Raw genomic sequence first — 15,375 nt, 5'->3', positions numbered from 1 at the left:
CGAGATTAAAAATTTAAATTTAGACATATAGCACAGAACCGCCCAATTACATCCAATTAACCTACACCCCTGGTATGTTTTGAAGGGTGGGAGGAAACCAGAGAACTCAGAGGAAACCCACACAGACACGGGTAGAATGTACAAACTCTTTACAGACAGTGCAGGACTCGAACCCCAGTCCCAATCGCTGGTGCTGTAACAGCACCCACTATACCAACTGTGCCACTGATATTTGCCTAGAAACTGGATTACTAATTTATTAGGTGCTCGAGGCCTAGCTGGGCTTTGCATGAACATGTAATCGGGTTTGCCACAAATACAAGTCGAGGGTGATTTGGCATTAGGTGGTTTATTCCAAAAACAATAAGATCAGCACAATTCCTGATGGGACCTACCATGCCCGTGTATTTGCTGGCACATCTCACCACTCAACTTTCAGACCGCATTGGCACTCTCCCAGTAACCGATCAATGTACCTTTTCCAATCTAATCCCCTGCTCTGGAAACTGTACACCACTGTATGACTCCTTCACACTGTACGAAGTGCAATACACAAAACTGCTGGAGAACTCAGCAGGCTACACAGCGTCCATAGAAAGTGAAAGATATCCAATATGTTCAGGCCTGAGCCTTTCATTGGGAACAAAGAAAAACAGGTAGATGTCTGAATAAACAGGTGGGGGCAGGGGGTAGGAGGAATAGAACACAACTAACAGGTAAGCTACACCTTACCCCTCTACCCTCTCCCCATCACCTCTCAGCTTCTACTCTCCCACCTGTATCCACCCATTACGTCTTATCTATCAGCCTGTGCTCCTCCCCTTTCTCTCTCCTTTCCTCTCCCTTCTCACTCTTCTCTCCTTTTCTCTCCCATCCCTTCCCCTTCCTTCCCCTCCCTTCCCTCCCATCCCCAGAGATTGATAGATTTTTAGAAATTCCATGAATACGGGGTTAGAGCAGTAAAGTGATGCTGAGGTAAAAATCAGTCATTATCTTATGGAAGCAGTATTATCTTCCACCTGGATTATCAACTCTGTGTCTCTCTCCACGGACGCTGCCTGACTTGCAGGTTGTATCCAGCATCTTTTATCTTTATTTCAGATTTCTAGCATCTGGATTTTGGTTAGGACTTGCAAAGATTTTGACAACAGTTCTATGGCTGCCTGAGTTTGCTCTCTTTGTAGATGCCTCCAGAGTTTACCGTTTCTAAGGGCAGCAACCGGCACAGCCAGTGGGGAACCAAAGATGCAAGCCTCACTTCCCCCAGCACCACACTCATCCAAGCCAATGCTGTCATCAGGAAGATTTCCAGAAAAGATAAAGGTATGATCCGGAGGAGATAAAGCACTGGGAATGTGTTTGTGGGCTTGTCCTGGTGCTCAATAGTTCACTTTGGACTGACTGGGGTGATTCAGGAGCTGAGTATTTCCAAACTGAGCCTTACAACCACTCATAGACCTCTGGTTAACATCTCCTGTGGTTCTTTTTTATAGACTTGGTTTTTAAAATATTTTGGTTTTTACTTCATGAATCTACCCTTCCACCCATCATTGCTAATTCATATGTTGTAAAATCTCCATTATCCACAATTCAAGCAACCAGCAAAAAAAAGGTGGAAAATAAATGGTTTATTTGGGTTTAAAATTGGCGTGTCACTGTTAGTTCTTCATGCACGCAACTTTTAGTCTCAAGCAACCAGAAATCTCACTTATCCAACATCTACCAATCCCTATTGATGTCGGATACCAGGGGTTTTAATGTATTTGAACAAAATGAACTAATTCCTGCATTGGGGCCATGTACATCACTTTTACGTCATGATGTACATTTACACTTCAGATTTTAACACCACCACTGGAAGTAGCTCTCACTCCATCCCCTCTCCGCTGCCAGCAGCTGGGGACAATGAGATCACAGGAATGAGGGCAATCATGGTTACAGACACATGTCTGCAGCCCCCATCGCACGCCCACAGATTTTCTTCCCTCTCCGAGCTGCTTTCTAACTGGCGCTTTGCTCAGTGTGTCCACACAATTACAGACCTCCTTTCTCACTCCCGCCACTCCATTCCCCCCCCCCCCCACTGCTTTAAAAGTTCATAAAGGCCATCTCTGAGTACAAGACAATGACACAGATTTCCTCTCCATGATCTCTAGGATTCCTGCTCTTATATTCCAAATCATGAGGCTTGGGGTCAGGATGATCCAACTCCACCCTCGCGGAGCTGCCAGCAATAAAGGAGAGCATGAGGGGAGTGAGGATGGTGTGGGGAAGTGAGAGGGAGTGAGGGAGTGAGTGGGATTGAGGAGGTAGTGAGGGATGGTGAGGGGAGTGAGAGGGGTGAAGGGGAGTGAGGGATGAGAGGCGAATGAAGGGGGTGATGGGAGTGAGGGGAAAGTGAGGGATGGTGAGGGGGAGTGAAGGGGTGAGGGGAGAGGGGATGAAGGGGAGAGGGGATGCAGGGTGAGGAGTGAGGGGATGGGGAGGGAGGTGAGGCTGAATGAGGAATGAGGGGTTGAGGGGGCAGTTACTTGTGGAGTTGGTGCGCCTTGTTAGGTGAGTCTATTGAGTCTGAGAATGTGGATGGCTATTGTTTCAATCACCCTGTATTGGTTCTGATTATATATCTCACTGTGATCACTTTACCTGTGAACAGCTACTCAGGTGCCGTCAGCGGAGAGCGATGAATGTAGAAACATGGGCAGGAAGGAGGCGAGCCAGCAGACTGAGTGAGTACTGACCCCACTATTTACACTGTCAGCCAAGGCAGGCGCTCAGAGTTCACTTGGCTCAGCATCACTCCAGTTAAAACAACACACAGACGTGCTGGAGTTCTTGCTGCTGCTGTCCAAGGGAAAGAGTAACGAGTCTAGCAAACTTCCCCAAGTCTCTGACTTCCTGTCCACTGCTGACATCTGTGTGAGGGCCAGCTGACTCAAAAAGGACCCCTGCATCCTGGTCACAACTTCTTCTCGCTGCTACCTGAAGAGTGGCACCTCCAGCCAGGCCCAACAACAGTTTTTACCCAACAACTATCGAGTTTCTGAAACTCCCCGTACTACCCTGACCTTCACCATAAACTACTCTGGAACCAGCACCAGTTCTGAAACATAATTTTCTTTTCTTGCATGAACTGCAATGATGAATATTTATTTCTCCATCCTTTTAAATTTATTCTCTCTTTTTTTGCCTTGTGTTAACTTAATTTAGACCAACCATTCTCAATGTTTTTTTGGCTAAGCCCCACCTAAGGACTCTGCTCGAAGTTTGGGGGGCCCCCCTTCCCTGTGAAGCAGTCAAGTTCTGTACTTCTGTACTTCTTCTGTACTTTCCCCTTCCCGATTTCAGTCCGTGCCCCCCCCTTAAATGTGCTGTGGCCTCAGGGGGGTCCATATGGGCCCAGTTGAGAATGGCTGATTTAAACTATTGTAGTTGATGCATCTAACATACCTTGTGGCTGTAGCTGGGCAGAATTTTAGTGCACCTGTACATTGTAATAATTTTTCATTACTCATTACACATTGGTACGTAAAAGCAAATAATAAGTATAAATTAAATTAACACAATGTGACAGCACATAAGAAAGGAAAGATAAATATTCAGTTGCAGTTTGAGCAAAACGTGCTGTTTCAATAATGCAGATGAGTGATTCGACATAGAATATATAGATCAGTGAATCAAAGTGGAGAAATGTGATTGTTGTGTTAGCAGTTGGTCCCAACAGAATCTTCATGTGAGATAGACATTAGGCCTTTTTATAGTGAAAAAAATCGATTATATAGACAGAGATTCTCCATCTTTAAATTGCTTCACTTACCTCCATAAAAGGTCTGAAGGTGGATAGACTGGTCGAACTCGCTCCATCTTCCATCCTCCTAGGGGGGTAGACCAAGGTTCTCAACCTGTTTCTTTCCACTCACATCCCACATTAAGTAATCCCTATGGCATCAGAGCGCTGTGATTAGTAAGGAATTGCTTAAGTAATCCCTTACTAATCACAGAGCACTGATGGCACAGGGATTCCTTAAAGTGGGATGTGAGTGGAAAGAAAAATGTTGAGGCCCACTGGGGGAGACCCAGAGGCGGAGGTGGAGGAAAGTCGCTCCACCTCCTCTGTAAAAGGAATGCCACTGAATGCAACTCCAAAGGGGAGGGCTGATGTCGCCGTGATGACGCCATCAGCCCGTGACCTAGGAGTGCGAATTTTAGAAAACCCATAAGGTTAATAGGGAGGATTATGTGGTGCGGGTGATCTGCCTGGGTCCTAAGACTGCTTGCACCGATCTCCACTAGCGCTCGAACCTGCTCTTCAGCCACCATTTTCCAGTATAGGCCACTGTCCCTTTTCGGCGTGTATGTTTGAGGTCATGGTGGTAGGCAGCACTATTGCCCCACTCATCCCACCTCCCTCAGCTCTGGAAGTCGGCTCCTGACTCAGGTCTACATAAAGGCACCGCGGGATCCACATTGCAGGTCGTTATCATAAAAGGTAAATTTGCCTTTTTTCAACTTGAGCCAGCTATAATGTGGCGTTAACCATAAAAAGGGCTAATGATACATGCCTTATGGCTCACTATTCAGCTTATCCTGCAGGAGTGGTGTAACATTTACATGGTTTTTTTAAATGTACAAACATTATTTAAAACTACAACATTACAAGACATAAAATACACACAGGGCTACAACTAAAACCCACCATCAACATGACAAAAGCCGTGAGAAGCAGTAATCATGACCACCTCTCTATTATACAATATTAAACATCAAATTAAAACACAATTTTCACCATCAACCACACACACAATCCCCTGGGGGAAGGGCCATCATTCCCGGAACTCAACCACCATCCCCGCGGACACCACGTGGTCCCGGCCAACACCGTACGGACCTGGACGTAACCCTGAAAGAGGGGCAGGCAGCTCGCCCCACCCCCCCACCGCCCGCCGCCTCGACCCATGAATAGCCAGTGTCGCCAGGCCCAGCGGCAATCCCACAAGAAGATCCACCGAGTGCCAACCCCCCCCCTCCTCACTGGGCGGCCGCAGACCAGGAGGTGGAGCTGAAATGCAACCATGTTAACACTGACTGCCTATCAAATGCCTTTAATGAACATTATATTTTTCTTTACAGATGTGGAGTCACAGTCCTGGATCAGGTAAAGGAAGTTACATCAGATGTCTGTCTGTCAGCTTGATGTCAGTCTATCTATGCCTGTTAGCTGGGCATCAATTCTTCTTTTGGAACACATTTGACCCTCACAACTTTGACCTGTGTTACACCAAGGGAAAAAATGGGGATTCACAAGTAAAAAGCTAACAGACCCAAGGTAGGGTGTGGCTGGAGTGGAAAGCCAGTGTGGTGGCAATGAAATGACCGTAAAAACCCATCCAGATCATGAAATGGCCATCAGGGAAGAGAATCTTCTGACCCTACCTGGTCTGGTCCAATCGCCGAGTCCAGATTCAAACGCCTTGTTGACTGAGAAATGGTCCAAGACCCCCTCAGTCCAGCAGCAATGAGACTCCACACCCACAGCCTGTGAATGGATAAAGCAAACACAGCTATCAATAAACTCTGTACACGACGTACACAAGGAAAGCTCTGAAAATTGATGGTTCGGGGAAAAGGGCAGGATGGGTGGCACACGATGTGTTGTGTTGGAAACCAGGGTGAACTCTTGGTAGCAGGATGGCCCTGACAAACGAACGTAGAACCAGGTGTACAGCATCTGGCCTATCGATGTAATTCAAGATTCTATTATTGTCATGTAATAAAACAGAAAACGTGATATTACATAAAATTTCCATTAATCGACTGTAAGGCAAAGATTCGCCGTCAGCAGAAAGTGCCCACCGCCCCTGTCAGAGAAAGAGAAGCAAAAGAGAATTCCCCCCCCCCCCTCCCTGGGTCACTGAGTGTCCGTAGATTCACCTCCAGCGCTCGCACAGCCTCTGCAGCCACACAGCTTTCAGAACCAACTAGGCGGGTGGACCCGACGGAGGAGCACTGTTTCTCCATTCCTCACGGTCCGTCACATTGTTTTTTTTTACATCAGTACTTAATTTGGTGTCATTCAGGATATTCCTGTATTTTGTGTCTTGCAGGAGATCCAGCAACTGTCGGAGTATCTGAAGGTACTTGTTCACCAGGCTTCTTATGGAATGCAATGAAAATTTAGATAGAATTTCATTAAATCTCTGAGTTTCTATATACCTGTTTGAAGCTCTAGGTAAATGTAGCCATGTGAAATGTCATGCAGTATGATGAGTGAGCTTGTGGGGCGATGACTGAGTGTGAGGCCATCTCTCCCTTGCAGGAAGCACTGCAACGGGAGCTGATGCTGAAGCAGAAGATGGCAATCCTCCAGCAGCTGCTTGCCACGGTGCTGCAGGCTGCAGAGAAATCGTGGAAGGTAGGAATCTCATACCTGCTGGTTACATCTGCTTTTTGAAACCAAGTCCTCTCAGGTGAGGACAGCAGAAGTCCCCATTCCTACCAGGGCTGAGTCATCTCCTTGATGAGATGGACTGTCAACCATGGCACTCCCACAATGGGAGGAAGTTCAGGCAAGACCATAAGACAGAGGAGCTGAAATAGGCGATTCAGCCCATTGAGTCTGCCCCACCATGAGCTGATCCATTTTCCCACTCAACCCCACTGCCTGGCCTTCTCCCCATAACCTTTGATCCCCTGGCTTATCAAGATCATATCAATCTCTGTCTTAAATACACCCAATGACCCAGCCTCCACAACCGCCTGTGGCAACCAATTCCACAGATTCACCGCCCTCTGCCTGAAGCAATTCCTCCACATCTCTGTAATAAGTGGACACCTTTCAATCCTGAAGTTGTGCCCTCTTGTCCTAGACTCTCCCACCGTGGGGAACAACCTTTCTACATCTACTCTGTCCACGCCTTTCAACATTCAACATGTTTTAATGAGATTCCTCTTAAGTTTTCTAAATTCCAAAGAGTACAGACTAAGAGCTGTCAAACACTCTTCATATGATAACCCTTTCATTCCCAGAATCATCCTTGTGAACCTCCTCTGACCCTCTCCAATGTCAGCACAGCCCTTCTTAAATGAGGCCAAAACTGCTCACAATCCTCCACGTGAGGTCCTCCCAGAACCTTATAAACCTCAACATCACATCCTTGCTCATAGATTCTATTCCTCTTGAAATGAACGCTAGCATTGCATTTGCCTTCTTCACCACAGGCTCCTGCACGAGGATTCCCAGGTCCTTTTGCATCTGGGGATTTTCAATTTTCTCTCCATTTAAAAAATAATCTGCCCGTTTATTTTTCTACCAAAGTACATGACCAACACTTTCTGACATTATATTTCATTTGCCAGTTCTCTGCCAATTCTCCCAATCTGTCTAAGTCCTTCTGAAGCCTCCGTGTTTCCTCAACACTCCCTGCTCCTCCACCTCCCTTCGTATCATTCGCAAACTTGGCTACAAAGCCATTCATTCCATAATACAAGTCATGAGTATACATCATCAAAAGAAGCGGTCCCAGCCCCGACCCCTGATTACTAACATGTTCTTTTTCTTTGGCTTGGCTTCGCGGACGAAGATTTATGGAGGGGTAATGTCCACGTCAGCTGCAGGCTCATTTGTGGCTGACAAGTCCGATGCGGGACAGGCAGACACGGTTGCAGCGGTTGCAAGGGAAAATTGGTTGGTTGGGGTTGGGTGTTGGGTTTTTCCTCCTTTGTCTTTTGTCAGTGAGGTGTTAACTCTAATTCAACTCACAGGACATGAATACTGCGGGTAGATGGGCAAACATAGCCCACCCTGACCCTCAAGGATTCAGTGTCGGGCTTACTTGTTCAAGCTTCCCTCTTTTCTGACCGGTTGGTCCATGACACCTGTTAGAGTGGCTCCATGTGAGATTCCCAAACTTGGGTCCCAGTGCTGGGGTAAAACTGGTGGAACCCTCACTATCTGCAGCTGGGATTAACTCCCCAGGGCGGGGGTGTAGTAGTCTGACCACATTCTCCTTCCTACAGCCCTTGCTTATCGGCTGAACCTTCATTTCAGGTGCAACTGGACAATGATTCATTGCGCTGCAAACTGCAGTCACTGGAGACTCAGTTACACACCTGGACACAGGTAGAGAAAGAAATTATTTATTGAGCCGATTCTTAAAACTTTTCGAGTTAAGTGTGTTTTGGTAAAAAGACTGTTACCTCTAAAACTTTCCATTGTTCCACATGGTTAAATATGAAGAAATGAGGAAGGGAAGTAACTGGTCCACATAAGCAGTGTGCTAACAGTGACAGAACAGAGGGATCCAAAGTGTGTACAGCCACAAAATGCAATGGTGAATTATGGGTTTTATTCAGGAGGCACATCTTCCTGATGTGAAGAGATGGAGTGATGCAGAATGTTGTTTGGAATGCCAGAGATAGGAAAGTCAGGTATTGCTCTCTTGACAGAAATGGAGATTGCACAAACTGGTTTCAAAATTATGCAAGCTATTGAGAGCATAAATAATGAAGAGTGTACTTTCCTGAGATCCTAAAAAATAGGAGCAGGAGAAAGCCATTCAGCCCTTCAAGTCTGCTGCACCACCAATGTGATATGCCCCCTAGCCCATGGTCTCTCCACACACCCCAGGATCCCTTTGGCCAATAAGACCATATCCAACTCCCTTTTGAATACATCTCATGAACTGACCTCCACAATGTTCTGTGGGAGGGAGTTCCACAAGTTCACAATACATCTCATGAACTGGCCTCCACAATGTTCTGTGGGAGGGAGTTCCACAAGTTCATGATTCTGTATGCAAAGATGTTTCTCCTCATCTCAGTCCTCAACAGCCGACCCCTTATCCTTAGTCTGTGACCCCTTGTTCTGGACTTCCCCAACATCCTTCCTGTATCTAACCTGTCTAGTCCTGTTAGAATTTATATGTTTGCGTGAGATCCTGCCCCCTTCTTATTCTTCTAAACTCCAGTGAATATAACCTGGTCTTTCCCGTTTTCCTCATCCATCAGTCCTGCCATTCTAGGGATCAGTCTGGTGAACCTTCGCTGCCTCCCTCATTAGTAAAGAATGTCCTTCCTCAGATTAGGAGACCAGTACTCAAGGTGTGGCCATGATACACTGCCAAGGCCCTGTACAACTGCAGTCAAACTTCCCTGCTTCTACATTCAAAACTTCTCACAATAAAGGCCAGCTTTCTTCAATACCTGTAGCTGCATTCCAACCTTCACTGACTGATGCACCATGACCTCCAGATCTCGTGGCACCTCCCTTTTTCTTAATTTGTCACCATTCAGATCATAATAAGCTTTTCTATTACTGCCATTAAAGTGGAGAACTGCACATACTCTTTATTCCGCTTCAGTGGTTAGTGGATGGGGGTGTTTGGGAGAACACTCATTAAGTATTTAGCTGGAGGAATGGAGGGTGGTTAAATCAAGCACTATCCCACCTGTTTCAGAAGTTGAGATGTGCACCAATGATGGAATATTAGGGGAGAACAAGTTCTGTCACACTTGGCTAGTGGCCTTTCCTTCTCTCGGTCTTGTTCACCTGTGGCTGGGGAGAGACGATGGCGGAACTTTGATATGGTCTGACCAAAAGAGCTGGCCTGGTAACTAGATGTGTCGCAGGTCTGCCACCACCTCCCGTTTGGGGTTGAGCTTGGCCCCAGTGCCGTGCAAGTCATTATTCCTTTATCTCACGTAGCACAGCCTCCCTCTCGTTCCAAGAATATCCATTACAGAGCCTCCAGCTGAACTCCGCCCTCGGCCCGTGGCCCTCAGGCAGCTGCATTGCTGTCTGCGGCTCTCTTCATTCTGTGGGAGAAGACATTCTCCTCAACTCCCCACTTATTCTTCCGCCCATCATTTTAATTCATAGTCCATTCATTATTCCAGCATTCTCGACACCCTTTCTTCAGAAACATATGCTGACAAATTCTGTTCATGCGCATTTAAATCAAGCATTTAATGAATTTTCATGGAACTACGTTTTGCACAAAATACTGTTTGAATTGATTAAATTGCAAAGTTCTTTGATATCTCTATCCCCATGAATTTTCTCCAAATGCTCTATTTTCCTTGCACGTCTCAAGGATGATCATGAGCTTGCCACGTAAGATTACCCCGTTACGTAGACAGGTGTCAATGGAACTACAGAGGAGTTAATAGACGCACAAGAGAAGATACACGGCAAGAATTCACAGGAAAGAGGAAGGGGGTGGGGTTGAATACATTGCACTGCTGGGAGCTAGTTTGCACTCGATGGGTAAATGGCCTCCATCTATATCATAATCATTAAGTATCAAAAAATAACGAAAGCTGTAAATGAATGGATTTTCATTTTAATGTCTGTTGAGGGATAAATTTGTCCCTGGGGTGATGTGATACAGCAACGTATGCCTTTCTTCAACAGAATCACACGCAGGACAGTGTTAAGGAAAGCATGATTGAAATGCAGGAACAAAAACTCAAGTATGAGCACATGGCAAAACAATCTCTCCAGAGAGCAATTGAAGAGAAAACTGCAGCAGAGCGAAGTTTTGAGAATGTCCAGGTGAGCAGTATAAAGGTGGGAGAGGCCCCCACAACTCTCTATGTAAAAAAACTTACCCCTGATGTCTCCCCTAAATTTCCCTCCCTTCATTTTGTACACATGTCTTCTGGTGTTTGCTATTCCCCTAGGAAACAGGCGCTGGCTGTTCATCTTATTTATGCTTCTCAGAATCTTGTCGACCTCTATTAAATCACCTCTCATCCTTCTTCGCTCCAAAGAGAAAGCCCCAGCTCTACTAACCTCGCCTCATAAGACTTACTTTCCAATCCAGGCAACATCCTGGGAAATCTCCCCTACACCCTCCCTGTAGCTTCCACATCCTTCCTGTAATGAGGTGACCAGAATGAACACAATACAAAAAGTGTGGTCTCACCAGTGTTACGAGCCCAAAGGACCCCAAAACCCAGCAGCAATAGACATTCACCAAGACAAGTGGTTTTTAAAACAAAAGTTATTTTTAATCAACTTTAAACATGAAAAATAAAATCAAACTTTAACTTTATACTTAACTAACCCTTCTAATTCTAAGCGCACGTGTATGCAATGTGTGTGTAAACTTAAAAGTTCTTTGGTTCACAGTTTAAGCTCACTTCTAATTCTTCCAAGTTCTCTGGTTGCAGGCAATTCTTAGACTGTGCACAGAATTTAACATGTATAAAGTTCACCAGCCTTTGGTGCTCGAAAGGTAAATGTTTACCGCTCAGGAAGGTTCTTGTAGGGTTTGCAGAGAGAGATTTGTTGTTCCAGGATTTCCACAACTGAGGTACCACCATTAGTCACCTCAATGTCTCACCGATGAAACTTGCCCCATCAGCGTTTTCCAGATGGTAACCTCTTTCTTTCAGGTTATCACAGAGCTCCTTCTGTTCCACTTATTCCAAGAGAAACATCAGACAGATAGCACTTCCAGCCATCCACTGCTCTAGAACTTGTCATCAGTTTCAACCAGCTCTTCCTGGCTTGTACTGTTCAGTTGCTGTAGTGTCCCACACACACACACTAGCTGAGAGGGCTTCTCTTCTCTCCCTCCCTCTCTCTCCAACTGAAACTTTCAGCCAAACCATGTGACTCTCTCACTTGCAAAATCCCCACCTTCTTCAGCAAACAACAAGTTCTTTCTTCTGTTCAAGCTGTTGTCTTAGATAAACAAAACCCAGGCGTGACCTTCCTGTAAGCACCCTGCAGAAAGGTACTTGTAACTATCCAGGCTCCTGTTCCAAACAATGGTCATTCATTTTATGACCTCGGTTCAATTAACACCTACTTGTGAAAGGTGCATAACATTCTCCAGAGATCTTCAATATTTCTTCAGTCTTTCAAATAAGATCTGTTTTAAAATCTATGTATGTAACCTACTCTAAATTTTCCCAAATAATATAATCATTACACCAGAGATTTGTAGATTTACAACATGACCTCTCGACTCTTGAACTCAATCCCCCGACTGATAAAGCACAGCCCCCCCTTCTTAACTCCTATAAATTCAGAGGAACTTCATCAGTGTGGAATTCAGATCATTTTATCTGAAGCAAAAGATTGAATAGAACCTGTGAAAATAAACAAAACTGCAGATGCTAGAATCTAAAATTAAAATGGAAAATACTGGGAATAGCCAGTAAGTCAGGCAGTATCTGGGAACAGAAATAGGTTTCAGGGGCAAATCCTTCAACCGGAAACAAGTGGTCTTTGAGCCGAGGCTTGACAGTTTCTCCGCCCACAGATTCTGCCTGACCTGCTGGGTCCCTCCAGCTTTTCTCTGTTGGTTCAGGATTCCAGCATCTGCAATTCTTGTATTTTGCCAGCAGACACGTTTTGGACATCGTGTCACAGAGAAGTCAGCCAGTTAGTGGAGAGAGATGGAATCCAATATAGAGTCTCCACCTGAAACATTATACATAGGAGCACAAATAGGCCATTCAGCCCATTGAGTTTGCTCTGCCATTCGAATTATGGCTGGTGTACATTTCCTCTCAACCCCATTCTCCTGCCCTCCTCATGATCTTTGACACCCTCCTCCGGCAGCCCGCTCCATGCACACCACACTATGGAGTGTAAAAATCTCACCCCTATGGCTTTTGATCTCTTCCCATTCCCTGCCTTCACCCAATCTATTCTTCTCATGATCTTGCTCACCTTTATGAGATCATTCCCCCACCTTCCTGCACTCCAAGGAGCCTGCATATCCTGTGGTTTTAAAAAGCTGTCTGGCAGAGGTGGGTTAACACTAAGCATTTGTGTTTGCAGAGATCATTGAGAACAGCAAAGCAGGAATCTGTTCATTGGAGAGAGTCTTATTATAGAGCAATCTCTGACTGCACTGAAGTGACCACTCAACACGCACAGACCACGGATCGACTGCATGTCATCGAGAGCAAGCTGCAGGTAACTTCCTGATGACGCACCTTGACTCTATAGTCTTGTTTTCCCTCTTTCCCAGTCAACAGTGAATCTCAGAGCTAAACATGAACTCTATTGCTCCTCCCATCAGATCAGCCACGATCTCATTGAATGGCATGCGAGGCTCGACGGGCCGAATGGCCAGTTCCTGCTCCTATTTCTTGCGTTCAATGAATGCTGATTGGCCTGCTGTGTGTTTCTTGCCTCCTGAGGAACACTCAAATGGATATATCCCAAGGATGAAATCTCATTAACCTGTTTCCTTCTCAGGAAAGAAATGAGCTCCCGGACATCTGTGGAGGGGAAGGGATAGCCAATGCTTCAGGTCAAGACCTGTATCCTCTCTCCTCTGCAGCTGGCCCACTTCTCTCTGGCTCCATGTTCATAGTCCAACCATACTAGACTTTGTATTGGCAAATGAGCCTTGACATTGTGGGGTGGGGTGGGGGGGAGTTATTTTGGGAATAGAGATCATTCTTCCTTAAGTTTCAAAATAGTTTGGGTCTTGTACAAAAGCACTAAATCAGGGAGGGCAAATTCTGAGAAGATTAGATAACAGCCAGGGGAGTCATTTTTTTTAGCCAGGGGAGTAAATTGAGAGCAGTTGTTATTGGGCAAGTCCACACTGACATGGAAGTAGTTTTAGGAGATGACAGTTCAGGACTGGCATTTTCCACTGTGAAGGAAGGAAAGGGGTGGTCCATGATTCCCGCCGAGACCACGCATCCTCTCTCCGCTGCAGCTGGCCCAATTCTCCATGGCTCGATGTCAAAAGGTGACTGCTAAGTCAATTCAAGTTTATCGTCACCTGATTGCACAATTCTTTGGCTTGGCTTCGCGGATGAAGATTTATGGAGGGGTAATGTCCACGTCAGCTGCAGGCTCGATTGTGGCTGACAAGTCCGATGCGGGACAGGCAGACACGGTTGCAGCGGTTGCAGGGGAAAATTGGTGGGTTGGGGTTGGGTGTTGGGTTTTTCCTCCTTTGTCTTTTGTCTGATGAAACAGCGTTCTCCGATCCTCAGTGCAAAACATGCAGACATACAACCAGACACACATACAGACAATTAATACATATGCAGGACAAGTATTTAATCTATACAAATAAATAAATAGATTGTTTAGTGACTATGAGAGTCTCCAATGAATATTGCTGATGAATGAAACACAGGGACTGCAGACGCTGGAATCTTGAGCAAACAATAAGAAGCTGGAGCAACTCAGAGGATCAGGTAGCATCTGTGGAGAGAGATGGACTGACTCGTCACTTTGTCCCAAAACAATCCTGAATCACACTCTCGATCCAAAATGTCAGCTGTTTCTATGCCTCCACACAAGCTGCTCAACCAGATGAGCTCTTCCAACAGCTGGATTTTGCTCCAGATTTCAGCATCTGTGGACTCATATTTCTCTACCTCTCTGTTTCCCTCTCCACAGATGCTGCCCAACCTACCAGGTATCCCAAGCATTTTCTGTTTTCATTTCGAGCATCTTCATTGGCTAGCTTTTCATGTGACATCAAAATGGTCGGCTAACTCTTTATACAACTACTTTTTTAAATTCTTTCTCCCTCATCCTTTCATCTCGATATTTTTTCCAGAGAGCAGAAACTGATGGTGTGGTGCTCAGAGATTTACAGAGCAAATTGGAGGCCGTAGAAAATGAAACCCAGAAACTCTTGAACCAAATTGATTCCTTAAAAGAAGAGAATGAACTCAAGCAAGAGCAACTTCTAATTAGCAGAGGTATGTGTGTCTGGGAGAACTGGGAAGGAAGTCAACTGCTCACTGGAAAATCCAACTACTGACGCTCTGTAATACACATAGACATTCAGACTGAATCCTGAAGAAGTGCGTAGATTAATTAAAGTTTTCTTTCAATGTGGGTTCATGGGAAAATGAGCAGAGCTGAAAGACAAGTAAAGGAGAATAAGCTTCAAAGGTACTGAGGAAAGGAGAATGGGGCTGAGGGGATTAATCTACTGGAGCTCGTATGGATCTGATATGCTGAACAGTCTTCTTCTGTACCATAAGAATGTAATAAATAATACAGACAGCAAGATTACTGCTCATGCCACATGCTTGTGAAGCAGTAAGTAGGAAGATAGGGCCGTTTAATGTGTGGAACTAGTGCAGAAGGGGAGGGATTCAGATATTTTAGATCACTGGTTTCTCTTCCAGGGAGGAGGGTCCTGTACAAGATGGGTTCCAATTGAATTGGAGGGGGTTCACTATCCTCATGGGGAGGGGAGGTTTGCTGGTGCTATCAGGGAAGGTTTAAACTAGATTCGTGGAGGTGAGAAGTTGAGCAGCAGGTGGAGGAGCTGAGAGGATGGCAGATTCCGGGGCCATCAAACCTGAAGGGAAGGACAGGATGGGTGAGTGGTCACCACAAGACTGAGGGCTGAAGTGTTTCTTTAATGAAAG

General features: G+C 45.6%; 2 protein-coding genes across 11 annotated transcripts in view; one reads left to right on the top strand and one right to left on the bottom strand.

The window, feature by feature from the left end:
* The window catches only part of LOC138765252 (laminin subunit beta-3-like), a 145,810-nt gene that overhangs the window by 109,607 nt on the left and 20,828 nt on the right, over window positions 1-15,375 (bottom strand). For all 8 annotated transcript variants that reach the window (XR_011358548.1, XR_011358547.1, XM_069942275.1 and 5 more), the window contains exon 2: window positions 5,434-5,536. The gene's annotated coding sequence lies outside the window, so the exon portion shown is untranslated. The remainder of the gene's footprint in view (window positions 1-5,433; window positions 5,537-15,375) is intronic.
* Window positions 1-15,375, top strand: part of traf3ip3 (TRAF3 interacting protein 3) — a 31,229-nt gene that overhangs the window by 4,895 nt on the left and 10,959 nt on the right. For all 3 annotated transcript variants that reach the window (XM_069942279.1, XM_069942278.1, XM_069942281.1), the window contains 9 exons: window positions 1,185-1,323; window positions 2,657-2,729; window positions 5,131-5,155; window positions 6,105-6,134; window positions 6,317-6,412; window positions 8,048-8,119; window positions 10,412-10,552; window positions 12,797-12,934; window positions 14,550-14,694. In XM_069942279.1, the coding sequence (XP_069798380.1) occupies window positions 1,185-1,323; window positions 2,657-2,729; window positions 5,131-5,155; window positions 6,105-6,134; window positions 6,317-6,412; window positions 8,048-8,119; window positions 10,412-10,552; window positions 12,797-12,934; window positions 14,550-14,694 (859 nt within the window). The remainder of the gene's footprint in view (window positions 1-1,184; window positions 1,324-2,656; window positions 2,730-5,130; window positions 5,156-6,104; window positions 6,135-6,316; window positions 6,413-8,047; window positions 8,120-10,411; window positions 10,553-12,796; window positions 12,935-14,549; window positions 14,695-15,375) is intronic.

This window comes from Narcine bancroftii, chromosome 5, assembly GCF_036971445.1.
Source record: "Narcine bancroftii isolate sNarBan1 chromosome 5, sNarBan1.hap1, whole genome shotgun sequence".
Lineage (NCBI taxonomy): Eukaryota > Metazoa > Chordata > Chondrichthyes > Torpediniformes > Narcinidae > Narcine > Narcine bancroftii.
The sequence above is the reverse complement of the archived record's forward strand: the minus strand, read 5'-3'. Positions and strand labels throughout refer to the sequence as shown.